Source organism: Mustelus asterias, chromosome 19, assembly GCF_964213995.1.
Source record: "Mustelus asterias chromosome 19, sMusAst1.hap1.1, whole genome shotgun sequence".
In the NCBI taxonomy this organism is placed as follows: domain Eukaryota; kingdom Metazoa; phylum Chordata; class Chondrichthyes; order Carcharhiniformes; family Triakidae; genus Mustelus; species Mustelus asterias.
The window spans coordinates 39068353-39085922 of NC_135819.1; the positions used below are offsets into that span (position 1 = coordinate 39068353).

Here is a 17570-nt window from a genome sequence, read left to right on the forward strand (position 1 = left end):
TGGATTGGCCATGCTAAATTGTTCCATAGTGTCTAAAGGTGTGTAGATTAAGGGGATTAGCGGCGGTAAATGCTTGGTGTAAGGGAATGGGGTGGGGGTGGGGAGGTTTGGGCCTGAGTAAAATGCTCTGTCGGAGAGTCAGTGCAGACTCGATGGGCTGAATGGCCTCCTTCTGCACTGCTGGGATTCTATGAATTGAGATCTGAGGGGAGATCTTTCCCAGTTGTACTGCTACTAGTGCAATTTTAGCCAAAGCCAACTGGTTACGTTGCAAGATGTTTAATCTTCCTCTGGCTATGGGGAATTGTCATGGCAAAATGGAGAGGGGGCACTATCGGCATCGGGTTCAATTATTCTGAACTTTTAAGTTTATTTATTAGTGTCACAAGTAGGCTTACATTAACACTGCAATGAAGTTACTGTGAAAATCCCCTAGTTACCACACTCCGGCGCCTGTTTGGGTACACTGAGGGAGAATTTAGCAGAGCCAATGCACCTGACCAGCACGTCTTTTGGACTGTGGGAGGAAACCGGAGCACCCAGAGGAAACCCACGCAGACACGGGGAGAATGTGCAGACTCCGCACAGTCACCCAGGCCGGGAATTGAACCCGGGTCCCTGGCGCTGTGAGGCAGCAGTGCTAACCACTGTGCCACTGTGAACAGTGACGTTGTTCTGCGTGCATTTGTTTGACAAAAATAAAATCACATATTGCAGCACTTTATAAAACTGCAGTCCTGGTGACACGATAAAACAATGAATGCAGGTTTACCTGATTGTTCACAAGATTCCCCTGACCACCCGGAAGCAGAAGAAAGAAAGAAGGAGAAGCTACGTCAAGCCGATAGAAAGGAATGAAGACATGAAGAAAGGAATTGGAGGAACCAACTGATCAAGAGAACAGGAGAAGTTAATAGTTATTAACGTGACACAAACTGTTGGTGCTTTATACAAGTGTAGCACTGCTGGCGATAAGAACAGAGATTTGTACGGTAAATACAGTTAAAGCACGGAAACAAGGTTCAAACAATGAAATTGGCCACAAGCAAGCATAAACCTTTAAGCTCTTCATAGAATGCAATTCCAATTCCTTGGAGGTGCGATACCTCCCTCTTGTGGCGAATTCGAGAATAACATCTGGAACATGCATTACACCGACAGTACAGTCGTTTCAATGTTTGTTCTTTCATTATTCTTCGTTGTTGCAAGAAAAAGTACAAACCAAACGTTCACTGTTTAAGAAGCAGTCCCACTTTAGATTTCTCACCTCTCTGTTCCACCGAAGCGCATCCTCCAGGTAGAGTCAAAGAGCGGGATCTTCCAGCCGCGCTCGCCCCAAAGCCAGAAAATCCCGCCAGAGGTCAACAGACCTTTGCATGGTTCGGGTCCCGCCCATTACGATTCCCATGGCAGGCGGGACAGGCTAATTCTGCCTATAGGGTCGTGCAGTGCAGAAAAGGCCCTTTGGCCCATCAAGTCTGCACTGACAATAACTACCACTAAAGCAGCGCTTCCCCAGAAATGGTCCCAGTGTTCCGGGAATCTAAAACCCTCCCTCCTGCACCAACTCTCCAGCCATTCATTCATCTGTTCTGTTTTCCGATTTCTATCCTCACCAGCATGTGGCACTGTGAGTAATCCAGAGATTACAACTTTGAGGTGCTGCTTTCTAATCTACAGCCTAGCTCTCCGAATTCTTGCTGCAACACCTCACTTTACCTATAGCGCTGGTACCAACGTGAACCATGACCTCTAACTCATCACCCTCTCCTCTCAGGATGCCCTGCAGCCGTTCAGTGACATCCCGGATGAGCAAACAACATTCGGATGACCTCTTGACAATTTACGGGTGTCCTTGGGAGTGACCAATAATGGATTGGCTTTTGCAAAGCTGAACTAACTCAGATTTTACACCAACCTGACCCCGCTTCCCTCTCCAAAGTGGAATTTCTCTGGAAATTTCTCTGAAGTGGAAAAGCAGAGCCAATTAATAGAACCATTGAGTTTGAATCTCAGTTGAAGCTAGGATTTAAACTCATGGCCTCCTGGGCTTTAGTCCGAGATGACATGCTCCTGCAGCTAAATATCTCCACCAGTTACAACAAAATATTACACACACATAAACCTTCATGGAGGTCATTTATAACCAAACTATAATTTAACCCCTTACAGGTCAATACTAGTACATTTACTTAGTCCTGCAGTACGCAAGACTGGTTATTTGGAATGTAACCTATGTGTACACATGGTATATGGTTTTTATTCCCGTGGACTGAAGCAGTGCACAAGATTAAGTGGTCTGTAAACCACGCTCTGGTAACTAGTTTTCAAGGATTGAAGTGAGTCAGCAACAGGACAAAGATTGCTCACTGCCGTGACAGATTCTGGCACCAGTCACTGCGGACACAAAAAACATTGAAGCCATTGTTCTTTTCATCATTAACACTGAGGTCAGAAGTCTAATGAATCTATTGACTGAAATCTTTAGAGATGTGTAAAGATAAGCTGCAGAGTCCTGGAAGGACACTTCCTGGCGTTCAGCTTCCATCAAGCATGAGGGGGCAACTCTCGGGCACTTCTGCTAGTTGAGAGTAATCGGGCATTACTGTATCCCTCAGCGGTCATCTGTATTTCCACCATTGTGAAGTTGTTTGGCTGACTATTGCCTCTGAAGTTTCCCTTCCTTTTCCCTCAGGATTCCCCCCCTTGTCCTCACCCTGAACTCACATCATTCTTCCAAGCTCCCTCCTATTTCTCAACACAGCGCCTCAAAACCTATCCAAACAGTTGCTTGGTAACACAATGCTTAAATTTGATGAAATGAGGGACACGAGGTTGAAGCTTTTTGCCACTCTTTCCCTCAGGACAAAAGCAAGAATGCCAAATTTCAAACAATCACAACAATTTGCACCATGGGAGAACAGCGAGCTGACTGGTTGGCCAAGGCGTCGTCATGGGGAAAGCAACAGGGAACGAGGGGTTTCCTAAGCTCCAGGGTGATTCAAAAGAGATGCAGGGCTTGAACATATTCGAATGAAGCTTTGATAAAGGGTCATCCAGACTCGAAACATTGGCTCTATTCTCCCTCTGCAGATCATAAAATAGAATCATAGGATTATAGAATCCCGACAGTGCAGAAAGAGGCCATTTGGCCCATCAAGTCTGCACCGACCACAGTCCCACCTAGGCCCTATTCCAGTAGCCCCGCATATTTACCCTGATGATCCCCCTGACAGTAAGGGTCCCTGGCGCTGTGAGGCAGCAGTGCTAACCACTGTGTCACCAAGATGCTGTCAGACCTGCTGAGACTTTCCAGCATTTTCTGTTTTTATGTTGAACTTATTTGTTTTGCTTTCAGAGAATAACCAATCAACATCTTTTTCTCCTGTAGTGTAAATTTCTGTGATTGTTTGAAATATGGCGTTCTTGCATTTGTCTTGATGAACGCAAGACAAAAAGCTTTGACAACATGTTTCTCTTTTCAAAAATACTCATCTTCTCCATGAGACCTGGCTCCTACTCTCTGGATCATATTACCCCTAGACCTTTGACAATCCAACTCCACCCCGCCTCCCTAGCCTGGTCCCGAATGTTTCGAGTCTGGATGACCTCTCAACGATTTATCCTTGGTTCCCTCCTACTTCTCATCCATGTGCAACATCATCCGAAAACATATCAGGTTGCACATGTTTGATGTCTAAACTCTGTTCTACATCACTTATGTCTCTCTTTTTGTCATTATATTCCTGCAGTGTAGAAGGAGGCCGTTCAGCCCATCAAGCCTGCACCGACCACAATCCCACCCAGGCCCTATCCCCGTAACCCCACATATTTACCCTGCTAATCCCCCTGACACCAAGGGGCATTTTAGCATGGCCAATCAACCTAAAATGCATATCTTTGGACTGTGGGAGGAAACCGGAGCACCCGGAGGAAACCCACACAGACACGGGGAGAATGTGCAAACTCCACATAGACACAGTCACCCGAGGTTGGGATTGAACCCGGAACCCTGGTGTTCTGAGGCAGCAGCGCTAGCCACTGTGCCACCATGCTGCCCTTGTCAAACTGTTTGTCGTGATATCCAGTACTGGATGAGCAGAAATCCCTCCAATTAATTCTCAAGAAAAATGAAGCCACTGAGTTTAGTCCCTGCCACAAAATCCTTCCCTAGCCACGAAACCTGTCCCTCCTGCTGGAAACTTCTGGAGTCTTAACCAGACCACTCACAATCTTGGTGTTGCACTTAACCCAGAGATGAATTCTGACCACACACCTACTTCAGCACTAAAACATTTGCAATCTCATCCCGTTCTGCTTCTGCCTCAGCTCATCGTCTGCTCAAACCCTCACCTAATCCTTGTTTAACTCTAGACTTTGCTATTCCAATCATCTCCTGGGTGACCTCCCATCGTAAGCTCATGAAAAACTGTTGCCCATATTCTAACTCGCAACAAGTCCTATTCGCCTCATTGACTCCCAGTCCCCACAAGTCTCCATTTTAAACTTCTCAACTTGTCTTCAAATCCCTCTATGGCCTTTGCTCCTATACGTTTGGTCTCATCAGCCTTACAATTCTGAGAACTGTGGGTTCCTCCATCTCAGGCCTGTAGTCTATCCCTTATCTCCCTTAATGTTACCATTGATCTTCGGTATATGGTGTGTGAGCGCATTCATGTCTCATGAGAAACATAAGAACTAGGTGCCCTCGAGCCTGCTCCACCATTTAATATGATCATGGCTGATCTCATTTCAGCCTCAACTCCAATTGCCTGCCTGTTCACCATAGCCCTTCAAACCCTTAACTAAAAATCTGTCCACCTCTTCCTTAAATTTACTCCAAGTCTTGGTATCCACTGCACTCTGGGGTAGTGAATTCCACAGACTCACGACTCTTTGAGGGAAGTAATTTCTCATCTGTTTTAAATCTGCTCCCCTTATCCTTAAACTTTGATCTCGTCCGGTTAACGATCAATAAAGTATTTAGAAGGAATATCTTTACACAGGGAGTGGCGGGAACAGTGGCAAAGTGGCTGAAGCCAGTAGCGCTGACACATTTAAGTGGACATGATGTGGAGATGCCGGCGTTGGACTGGGGACCACATTTAAGTGGAGCCATCGTTGCTCACATGAAGTTGAAAAGAGCAGGAGGATGTGGGACAGGGTGGGAAGATGTGATTATAGTGAGGAGAGGTTTGTGTGGAGCACAAACACTGGAGAGCTGAGTGAGGAGCTTCAGTGCTGGGCGGCACGGTAGCACAGTGGTTAGCACTGCTGCTTCACAGCTCCAGGGACCTGGGTTCGATTCCTGGCTTGGGTCACTGTCACTGTGTGGAGTTTGCACATTCTCCTCATGTCTGCATGGGTTCCCTCCGGGTGCTCCAGTTTCCTCCCACAGTCCAAAGATGTGCGGGTTTGGTTGATTGGCCATGCTAAAACAAATTGCCCCATAAGAGTCCTGATGCGCGCAGGTTAGAGGGATTAGCGGGTAAATATGTAGGGATATGGGGGGTAGGGCCTGAGTGGGATTGTGGTTGATGCAGACTCGATGGGCCGAATGGCCTATTTCTGCACTGTCGGGTTTCTATGATTCTGTGTAGTCGATGTGAACGTAACTGGGGCTGTTCCAGAAACTGACCTCAAAGTGCCACAGAATGCATTGGGCCCTGATCTCACTCGTTAACTATTTAAATATTTGATTCCATAAAGACCTATTATGTCAGCCTCTACAGTCTTGTGTTAATCAAAGTACACCAGTATATACCATAAATGTATTGATTTCTATCTTCCATGAGCAAGTGGACAGATCAAAGCATAGTTGGCTCTTTCAGTGTTTGAGGTGGGAGGAGTTTAAGAGTAAAATACTTAATAGCCTTTGATGTTTATCACAAAAATTGTTCTCCATCATACTTCTCATACATAACTGTCAGCCTTTTCATTTTCGGACCAAGCTACACATCAATGAGTTAACCAACAACTTAAATAAGTCTATTCTTGTGGGCTGCTCTAGCCCAGTCATTCGGTTGATGTTTTACCTCAGTGCAAAGTCATTCACTGTTTTTGCTCGTGACACTGACATACCTGTATAATATCTGTACCCCCTGGATGTGGCAAAGTTGTAAAGCAAAGAACATTGCCGCTACACTTCACTTTTGGATTATTCCAACTCCACTCACAATTAATTTAAATTTTCTTCTGTAGCTCTTAACAGCCAGTGCTATTTCCTGCCATCTGTAACATGGACCAAGGACAAGGTTTTCCTTGGCGAAAAAAATGGAAAATCCTGCCCGAGGTCAATGGATCTTTGCCAGGCCCCCCGCCCTCCCCTCCCGCTATGATTCCCGTGGCAGGAAAACACCCCCCCCCCCCGTCTTTGTGGCACTGCCAATGAGAAGCAAAGACTTTATAAGCAACAGTTTTTTTTAAAGTTAAGATGGAAACTATAAAGAATATGTACCACATCAAATATGCATCACAGTTCACTGGAGGTTAATGTAGGCACCAAACTATCACGGCGGATTTCAGTCTAGGTAGCTTTAGAATTTCAATTTTCCGATCAAAACAAGGCTGAAAAGATGAGAGTGGAATTTCCAGCAAAGTCCATGTGAATTTTCATTCCCGAAGTGTGGTGTCACTGAGGAGAACGCAGGAATGTCTCGTCTACCTGTTCTGCCATGCACAGAGAATACAGACACTGTTGTATCACGGCATTTAATTTGGAGGTTCTTTCCGAAATCTTTATCCAAGTGTTTTGGAAAAATATACATTGGTGATGAGTTTCAGCAAATTGCAGAGAATCACTTTTGTCTTATTAGTCCTTAATCTAACAGGGCCAGATGGAAAAGAAAATCAAGCACAAAAATTAGGATGTGTGTATTTTTTTTTGCAACTTCAATGAGAAAAGGGCAGTTTTGTGAGTTACATATATTTTTCTCTTTGTTTTTGCCATGATGTAGCCATTCCATGCTTTCTTCTTCAGAGAACAAAGGTTGAATAATGTAACCATGCACAGTTGCAAACATGTTGCCAACACTCATCCCTGGCAGACAAGACTTACCCGGATTTATACACAAATGATGTGGCCTGGGATACCCAGCACCCCCCCATTCAGCCTTCTCCCAGATTCACATAGCTTGGCTGAGATGGGGGAATGATTCTCCCTCTGGGACAAAACTCAGTTCCCCTGAGCGGCCACATTTACGAGTTGGGCCTCTTGTTTCAAAGCACAACTCTCTGCCATCCTCGCCACCGGGTCTCCCTCCCCCGAGCTGAGAAATTCTGTTTGAAAAGCAGTGAAGAGGTGGGGCAACTTACTGAGGGTTTAGACGCAGGTGATTTGTTTGTTTCAGGAGTTTTGGTGAGCCACTGGTTGATGCGACCGGCCACGCCAACTTTCAGACCCGCTACCTCCTACAAGGACAGCCATAAACAGAATCTCGTGAAGCCTTCGTGCGATCGCATGCAAGTTTCAATAGGATTTCAAAGCTTGTCACCACAACATCTAGCACACATTGGAAGAATGACTTTGTTCTTTTCCTGAAATATCCTCTGCCCATTCCAAAATTGATCATGCTAACTTTGATCTGATAAATTTCTTTTCAAGTACTCTAATTAATGCACAAATCTATCGCAAATGTGTGTCACCTACTGCGGTCAAGTATTTCTTGTTTTGGGAAAAAGAAACTGGTGCAAAAAAAAGCCCAAGGTTTCAACCAATGAGTAACCTAATTCAGCACTTTCTGATGGAGTTGCTTCATGTTAGTCTCAAAGTGTGATATGTCTGTTCCTTTGAAACACTCCCAGAATATAATTAGGACAAAAATTTAGTTCTTAATATTGCAAACATCACAGATATTCCTGAATTACACTAAGTAATTCTGGATCGCAAGCCAGGGACTTGGAAGTCTCTAATGTTTTATTTTTTGAGCCAATTAACTCCGGGACTTACTCAGTGGGTATTCCAGGTATTTAATTATCAGTTCACTGCCTTTAGTTTCAGGTACTCTGCCCACGGTGGACCCTTATGGAGCAATGGTAGAGTGCTTGAGCTCGGATCAGAAGGCTGTCCATAGCTTGAACCATATCAGAGTCATAGCATTTTCACAGCACTCAGGATCCTACTGACTGGTTTTATACTGGGGACATTATATGGGGGCTGGGCAGCAAGGTAGCACAGCGGTTATCACTGCTGCCTCACAGCAGCCAGGGACCCGGGTTCAAATCCGGTCACTGTCTGTGCGGAGTTTACATGTTCTCCAGCACCCCCGACTTCCCCCGGAGGTGGTGGCTCGTCATCAGCCACCGGTGGGATTTTCCAATCCCACCGAAGTCGATGGCGTTTTACCATTCCTCGCCTATTCCGGGGTCTTTGGCAGAACCTTGTATCCTGCCGGTGGGAATGGCTGAAGAATTTCCTCCCACACACTGTCTGAACGGGTGGTGGAACCAGATTTTATGGTCGTTTTCAAAATTGAATGAATAAATATTTGTAAAAAAAATCTAAGGCAATCGGGGGTAAAGCAGGGGAGGGGAGGCGTGATTAATTAGATATTTTCGGATAGCCAGCACAGGTACAATGGGCTGAATGGCCACCTCCTGCACTGTGTGTTATTCTGTGACCCAATTTAGTGTTTTTACTTTCACCAATGTTCTTTTTTTTTTAAAAAAGGCAATTTCTTCTTGCTGTTCATATTCCTTATTAATACCAGCAGTGAATCTTCAAACTTGGACATCGAAGAAATCAATTTTTGATGTTTGGAATAAATTTAGCTTTCCACCCCAAACACTGTTGGCTCTTGCTAAACCCTGCTGGGGTAGGATTTGGGTGGGGGTACTCTCCATCACCTGCCATACATCCGTCCTGCCAAAGGTTCCTGATGTGAACTTTAGCAGGAGTTCAAAAATGCATCAGCGCAGCTAACAAGGAGCTCACTGAGCGTACCAGCGCTGATGTCAAAAAAGTGCTTTAAATATTGTGATCCACAATTTAGGAATAAACGCTGGGGGATTTCAGGCAGCTTTGAGCTAATGTAATTCTTCATTTTTAACTTGTGGTGGAGACAGATTTTGAACTCTCTCTGTTTCTGGGTGCATCCTTTTCCATGAATCGGTGAGTGAAACAACATAGATAACCACCAATCGATTCAACAGACCGGTTTAATGAAGAATGGTGCTGTGACATTAAGTGGGTTTTCGACTTTTAACTCTTTAACCCAGAGATGTTGGTAATACGAAAGAGGATTTTCAGTCTTTTGGTAGATATGTGACACTGTTTAGTCTGTACCAGTTTGTGAACAATACTGTCAATAATGAAGACATGATGAAGACTGCAGAATCATATCTTTAAATTATTGCAGTAGAAACTTTATTCAACAATCAAGCACATTTCAACCAAATTGGTTTTCCTCAAGAGACTGATTGAAGTCAGTCCTAGAAAAGCAAGCACAGGTACAGGACTGTCAGCGTCAACCAAGAATCCATGGGATAAAGAGTTTTAAAAGCCAGACTCAAATATCAAGAACAAAAAAGCTGTGCGGTAAATTTGTGAGCAACTTCATGCCAGTGTCAGCACAGTGATGAGACACGGTTTGGGACACACAGTCATCCTACCTCCCTACGTTCTACTTCAGTATGATCGGGTTTGAGCAGGAAGATCCCAAAGAGATACCTTACCTTGTTCGGTGTCCCCTTATTAGGTGGGGAAGCAGAACTATAGACATCACCAGTTTCCCACATGCTTTTTATGTTCCGCACTCCTTCAGCGGTCAGTGGGAGGTCCGAAGCTGATGGCTTGCCTCCTTTCGCGGCTTTGGCACCCTAAGTGCAAACAATAGTGTGCTGAGTCCTCTATTAAAAGAGTTTAGTAAGTAAATCTACAAGTGACAATATTGAGATAGATTGCAATGGCCAGAACACTAGAATTATAGATCTCCTACAGTGCAGAAGGCGGCCATTCGGCCCACTGAGCCTGCACCAACAACAATCCCACCCAGGCCATATCCCCGTAACTCCACGTATTTGTCCTGCTAATCCCCCTGACACTAGGGGGCAATTTAGCACGGCCAATCCACCTAACCCGCACATCTTTGGACTGTGGGAGGAAACCGGAGCACCCGGAGGAAACCCACGCAGACACGGGGAGAATGTGCAAACTCCACACAGACAGTGACCCAAGGCTGGAATTGAACCGGGGTCCCTGGCGCTGAGAGAGAGAGAGAGCAGTGCTAACCACTGTGCTACCCATTATCAGCTTCAGAATTGCTAAAATGTTCAATATTGCGTGTTGGATTTCTCTGCAATTCGACCGAAATAATGTTTTGCACAAGTTTAGGAATAATGTTCAAATGAGGTTAATACACAAATCTGCACAAAGCTCCACTTGTGATAATGCCATAGATTAAGCAATAAACCCTAAACTAATATCAGGTTTTAGATAATGTGGATGAATCACTAATACTGGAGTTTTCATCAGTTAAATTATAATTTAAAGCCCTGGATTTTACTGCATTAACTGCCCAATGACTAAGCCTCGGTATTCATTGCCATTGTCAAGGTTACCGTTAGCAAATTACTTTGAAAACCATTATCCAAGATTCAATTACGATGATTGTTTGACTAGAAAATAAATGGATCATCATTTCCTGTACTATGGTGCACTCTAGGAAGCTAGAGGCTTGGGATTTTCTTGATATCAGTCTTATCCAATTCTGTGAATACAGGGACAAGAGGAGGGCAGATAGCAAGCCCGATATCCCGGGTTAGCCATGTCTTACTTAACCTGGACTCTAAGCTCCCATTCACATATGGTCCTCCCCCAATGAGTTGGGGATCAGATTCCCCCCCCTTCCCCTGACGGGGTTGAGGGTTCAGATCCACTCACGCTCCCCACAGCAGCAGCAGCCGACTTAACCTTTGGCTGTGGCCCCCTCTGGACTGCTATCCGGCCAATGTTCATTTTCCCAACTGAAGCATCGCCTACACACCCAGTTCCACCCTCATCAAGATTCAGCCCATTGTGTCTACATTCTGCAGTGAAATAGAATCACATAATCCCTACAGTGCAGAAAGAGGACATTTAACCCATCGAGCCTGCACCGACAACAATCCCACCCAGACCCTATCCCCGTGACCCCACATATTTACACTAAGGGACAATTTAGCATGGTCAATCCAACCTAACCTGCACATCTTTGGACTGTGGAAGGAAACCGGAGCACCCGGAGGAAACCCACGCAGATACGGGGAAAACGTACAAACTGCAAACAGGCTATAACCCGAGGCCGGAATCGAACCTGGGTCCCTAGTCCTGTGAGGCAGCAGTGCTAACCACTGTGCCACCCAACCAAGATTGCACAACGAGTGTCAGAGAATTTACAGAATGGTTCACAGTCATGTTTACCGTGTATGTAGAATTGGCTGAGAGAGGTAGCCGGCAGAGAAGGACTGCGATATTGTGACAGGAATGGAGACAGAACAGAGCGAATTGGAGAGTGAGCCAGAATACAGAAACAACAATTAGATAGTGAGCTGGATAAGAGGATCAAAACAGCGCAAATAGGACACTAATCTAAAATAGAGATAACGAAAAAGGATCATGACAGAAAAAGGTTAGCAAAGTGACTAATTCTGTCCCGAAATAACACATATGGCAGTCAGCACAGCTTGAAGAATTAAAATTCCAACACAGTAATGATACTGGGTAAGGGTTTTCACAACAACAACAACTGGTATTTTTATAGCACCTTTAATGTAGCAAAACATCCAAAGTTGCTTCATTTTATTATAGGAAGGTGAAACACTTTGGGAGTGTACTATAAATTTAACAGCCAGCTACCCAGTGAGATATTGGGTGGGATTATCCAGCCCCTGCAGCACATTCTCTGGTGGGATCTTCCAGTCTTGCCGACATGTAAGGCGTTGTGTGTGGCTCCCTCATTCGGCCACCAGGGAACTCCCTACCCACCGCTGGGAGAGGGATGCAAGGGGTGTCTTGGGCAGGTCTAGATGATCCCACTGGCAGGAAGGGCCGGAATATCCCACCCAATAGAACGGATAATCAAAATGTTGGTCAAAGAGTTGGTATTAAGGAGAGTTTTCAACAAGGATGGGAATTTCAAAAGGCAAGGTCTTGGCAGCTGAAGGCATGCGCCGAAAACCTCCGGTCCTGTCCGCGGTTGGGATTCTCCAGTCCTGCTGCAGCGAATGGAGTTTCGGCTGAGCTCCAAGTTCTCCATTCTTGCTGGCGGCGGGTACGGACAAGATCGGAGAATCCCGGCCACAGTCTCCAATGGCGCGGAATGAAGCTAATCACGGATGAGGTTTCTGAGCGCAAGTTTAAGGAGGATGGCACAGTGGAGTCCAACGGGGCGAGCAATGGAATAGGTGAGTCTTGAGGTGACAAAAGGATAGAACAGAGTTTCAGCCATGGATGAGCTGAGGAAGGACAGAGACTGATGAAAGTTACAGGATAAGGGATTATGCATTAACGTTCTAAGACTGCAACAGTACAGATATTTCTTACTCAATATTTACTGCTAAATAAAACACATTTGTTATAAGAACTTGCATTTAGATAATTAAATTAATTGAATAATTTGAACTTCTTACCAAAGGTTGACATAAATCAAACATTCTACTTTGAAACTTTATAGTATTAAAATAAAAACTTGAGAAATTCTACCAGACATTTAAATCTTTTCAGGCAGAATTTAGAATTCTTTTTTAATTTATTCATGGGACATGGGCATCGCTGGCCAGCATTTTTTGCCCATCCCTCCTTGCCTGAGGGCAGTTGAGAGCCAACCACATTGCTGTGGCTCTTGAGTCACATGTAGGCCAGACCAGGTAAGGACGGCAGATTTCCTTCCTTAAAGGACATTAGTGAACTGGATGGGGTTTTTCCAACAATCGACAATGGTTTCATGGTCATCAGTAGATTCTTAATTCCAGATATTTTTTATTGAATTCAATTTCCACCATAGTGGTGGGATTCGAATCCGCCTCCCCAGAACAGTAACTGAGTTTCTGGATTAACAGTCTAGCGATAATACCACTAGGCCACTGCCTTCCCTTCCAGAACTAGTCTACTGTAAATGGCCAAGAAACATTGCAAATATCATGTGTATATCTGCTCTGCAGCCTCACCTCAATTGCGCTGGTATACTGCTCCAATTTACTGTCGATCTTGGAGATGCCTAATACTGGGCGTGGAGTCTTGGCTGTAGTGCTGTGAATACAAAATGAGTTTACAGTATTAGTAGTCTTGATTAACAAGTGACTGCATTGGTTTAAAAAAAAATTATGAAAATATGCTACTGAAGGCTTTACCTTTTCTTTGCCGATTTATTCAAAAAGTCTGCCCTTTCTCCGATCTGAAAATGCCACATGGAAAGAGAGGTTTGTATTAGCTCAGGTGATGAGAAAGCCAAGCAGAGAATATTGGGAATTATTAACACGCAAAAGTCACAGCATAATCCGTAACATGCTCACACACTGCATTGACTTCAACGAGGCCCATGAGGTTGGCCTTTTGAAGTATGAGCTCCCTGATTGAGGTAATGATTGCCTGCCCCATCAGGGAGCCTCCTCACCTGTGTCAGGTCCACTGGCACTCCACTCCGATTCTGACTGTACCTGAAGCACTCTAGGAGTGGAATAGAGTTTGTAAATAAAGGGAATCTAGCGAGGAGACACCAGCCTGTGAGGAGTTATTTCACAGTGGGAAAACAGATAGAAACATTTTAAGAAATCTCATGCCTAAACTTTCTGTATTCGGCACCCTTTGGAAACGTCTGATAACTTTCCAATAACACTCTGAGCAAAGTACACAATATATCCTGCTCCCTCCATTTTATCTTGCCAGAAATAGAAAAGGAAACTTCATTCTCTGGATTGCAATGGCTCCCTCAAACAATTGATAGAAAAGTTACATTAGGTTTCAGGATCCAGTTTTCTCCATAAGACCATGAGACATAGGAGCAGAATTAAGCCACTCAGCCCATCGAGTCTGCTCCGCCATTCAATCATGGCTGATATTTTTCTCACCCCTCCCCTTCTCCTGCCTTTTCCCCATAACCCCTGATCCCCTTATCAGGATTAAAGTATTTGTATAAGAGGATGGTATTGCAATCTCTTGTCCATTTCCAGTTCGAATATTGTGTGCGTATCAATGCCTCTCATTTTGAGATCTGCAGTAAGTTTCAGAGGAGCGAGTTAGCTACAGATTCCAGGCTGAAAATGTCTAAAGCACGTATACTGGGGGAGAAAGTTTAACGATTAATATTTTTAGGTGCAGTTCGACATCATCTGTACTAAATCCACAAAGTTACTCCAAGAAGGAAATCCCTATTTTTTCAAACTTTCCACCAAGGAGTAATCCGGATCACAATTCAAAGTTTATACACAAAGTAACACTTACTATCCTGCTGTGTACAATGTTCATAAAAGGATTACATTTGGGGAGTGGGGATAAAGGGGTCTTTTTCAGGATGGCAGCCGGTGACTAGTGGTGTGCCTCAGGGGTCAGTGCTGGGACCACAACTTTTCACAACATACATTAATGATTTGGAAGAAGGAACTGAAGGCACTGTTGCTAAGTTGGCAGATGATACAAAGAAATGTAAAGGGACAGGTCATATTGAGGAAGCAGAGGGGCTGCAGAAGGACTGGGACAGGTTAGGAGAGTGGGCAAAGAAGTGGCAGATGGAATACAATGTGGAAAAGTGTGAAGTTATGCACTTTGGAAGGAGGAATGCAGGCATAGACTATTTTCTAAATGGGAAAATGTTTAGGAAATCAGAAACACAAAGGGACTTGGAAGTCCTTGTTCAAGATTCTCTTAAGGTAAACGTGCAGGTTCAGTCGGCAATTAGGAAGGCAATTGCAATGTTAGCATTCATGTCGAGAGGGCTAGAATACAAGAGCAGGGATGTACTTCTGAGGCTGTATAAGGCTCTGGTCAGACCCCATTTGGAGTATTGTGAGCAGTTTTGGGCCCCGTATCTAAGGAAGGACATGCTGGCCTTGAAAAGGGTCCAGAGGAGGTTCACAAGAATGATCCCTAGAATGAAGAGCTTGAGGAACGGTTGAGGACTCTGGGTGTGTACTCGTTGGGAGTTTAGAAAGATGAGGGGGGATCTCATTGAAACTTACAGGATACTGCGAGGCCTGTATAGAGTGGACGTGGAGAGGATGTTTCCACTGGTAGGAAAAACTAGAACCAGAGGGCACAACCTCAGGCTAAAGGGACGATCCTTTAAAACAGAAATGAGGAGGAATTTCTTCAGAGCGTGGTGAATCTGTGGAACTCTTTGCCGGAGAAGGCTGTGGAAACCAGGTCATTGAGTGTCTTTAAGACAGAGCTAGGTAGGTTCTCGATTAATAAGGGAATCAGGGGTTATGGGGAAAAGGCAGGAGAATGGAGATGAGAAAAATATCAGCCATGATTGAATGGAGGAGCAGACTCGATGGGCCAAGTGGCCTACTTCTGTTCTTATGGTCTTACAACTTCTCTTGTTTAATGTGAATTTGAGTGAATGGTCCAGAGAAATATTAGAATGTTACAATTTATTTATAAAAAGATTTTGTTTGGCGTCATCACTGAATGGAGATTTGTTTCAGGAATTCTATCATGACCTTGGTTGGCACTACAGAAAGCTGTTCACGCACGTGCATGCTGTTTCCAATTGTAATACAATTAGATGAGAATACATCCTTTTGAGCCTGCACCCCAAAGTTCAGGAAGCCTCATAGTTACCAAGCTGTCTCTTTATAGCCTTTCTGTTTTTTTGACGGTTAGTTCTCTTTGGGGCGAATTTACCCATTCAATGCTCCCAGTGGCAATTGAAGTTTGCAAATTTGGGCAGCATGGTGGCACAGTGGTTAGCACTGCTGCCTGTAGGTAGATTTCCTCCGGGTGCTCTGGTTTCCTCCCACAGTCCAAAGATGTGCAGGTTAGGTTGATTGGCCATGCTAAATTGCCCCTTAGTGTCCCAAGATGTGTAGTTTAAGGGGATTAGTGGGATAAATATGCAGGGTTACAGGGATAGGGCCTGGGTAATAAATGCTCTGTTGGAGGGTCGGTGCAGACTCGATAGGCCGAATCGCCTCCTTCTGCACTGTGGGGATTCTATAGAAATTCACATCTTGCCACAGTGATTTAACCCAGGCTCACTTCCAATGCACGTCACAGCTGGGAGTGTAAAATTAGTGAATTTACTGTTATCGCCAGAATGGAACTTATACATCAGATTCAGGTGCATGCTTAATGAAGCTGTTACTTTACTCAACGCCTGAAGATGGTGCCACTGCGCTTGAAACCGGTTCTGCTCTCAGCACTGCCACCAAGAGGCACTGCATGATTTTGTAACGTCCATTCTCACCAACTCTCTGCTACATTCAAGGCAAGGCCACACAATGGTGCTGGGGCAAAATGCTGGGGAAACAAAATGGAATTTCTTTGCCCACATCACTTGACCCTTCAAGATAGTTCTCTTCCTTGACTGAAGAATGCTTCCGTATTAAAGCATTCCGAAAATCTTATTGTTCATAACAGCTGCTGGTGCTCAAGGCTGATTTAAAAGCATTTTTCTTGATGGAGGACAGACAGTCCCTTTGCTCAAATCTAAATCCCCGACGATAGCTGCTGAGTGCAGACTGCTTTGGAACTTGTACAATCCACACACAATCCCTCGACCCAGTGAAAATAAAGACTGTAATCTTGAGTGAGAGGAGCTGCAAGTTGCACGGTGTGACAAAATTTAGACCTTTTTTTAAAAAAAGTCAAATTATAACAACTTAGAAAGACAAGACTTTGCTTCAGCCACTTCATTAACCCTTTTCATATTTCAATTTCTGTGAAGTTAGGTGGCAACTAGGCCGAATGAAAAATGGCCCATCAAGATTGAATCAGCATCAAATATGTGGAGCTGTTATAAATTACTGTAACACTGTTTCCGCAATTAGAGTTTGATGGAGAATGTTCTGACAATTTACCGCTGACACAAATTAAGAAGAAAAATGGGTTCCCCTTTCAACAGAACTTGGATTATCGAGCAAGATGACAGAAATATTCAAGAGTGGGACAGGATTAGTGGAAGCAGAATAACATTGACCGATTGGCTTATTTTGTGTCTGTGTATGTCCGAGTACCTCAGTGTGTGTATACGCGTGTATCTAAGTCAAATTGTGAATCATGAGTAATTATGAGACAGAAAGGTCTGGTTCTCCTGAGAAGCGGTTAGTTCTTTCCCCCACAAAATTCTAATTTTAATAAAAGTCTAACAATCAGAATGCTGCTCTCGACAGGGTAGGAGTAATGTTGCTCTCGATTGGGTAGCAGTAATGTTGCTCTCGATTGGGTTGCAGTAATGTTGCTCTCGATTGGGTAGCAGTAATGTTGCTCTCGATTGGGTAGCAGTAATGTTGCTCTCGATTGGGTAGCAGAATGTGCTTTTCATTGGGTACAAATTCTGATAGAGTTGTGAAAGGGTTAATAACAGTGGCAGACTCCCAGCATGCACTCACAACACAAAGAACTTGGTCAACAAAACGTTCCAATTCATGAAGCAGGC

At 44.4% G+C, this 17570-nt stretch overlaps 1 protein-coding gene across 6 annotated transcripts in view; it reads right to left on the reverse strand.

Moving 5' to 3' along the window:
* The window catches only part of LOC144507898 (non-muscle caldesmon-like), a 227516-nt gene that overhangs the window by 14398 nt on the left and 195548 nt on the right, over window positions 1-17570 (reverse strand). For 4 of the 6 annotated variants that reach the window (XM_078235377.1, XM_078235374.1, XM_078235373.1 and 1 more), the window contains 4 exons: window positions 13327-13370; window positions 13144-13225; window positions 9673-9816; window positions 7315-7410 (listed from right to left, as the gene is read on the reverse strand). In XM_078235377.1, coding sequence (XP_078091503.1) covers window positions 7315-7410; window positions 9673-9816; window positions 13144-13225; window positions 13327-13370 — 366 coding nt within the window. The remainder of the gene's footprint in view (window positions 1-7314; window positions 7411-9672; window positions 9817-13143; window positions 13226-13326; window positions 13371-17570) is intronic. The other 2 variants (XR_013500161.1, XM_078235378.1) reach the window with 1 other exon arrangement.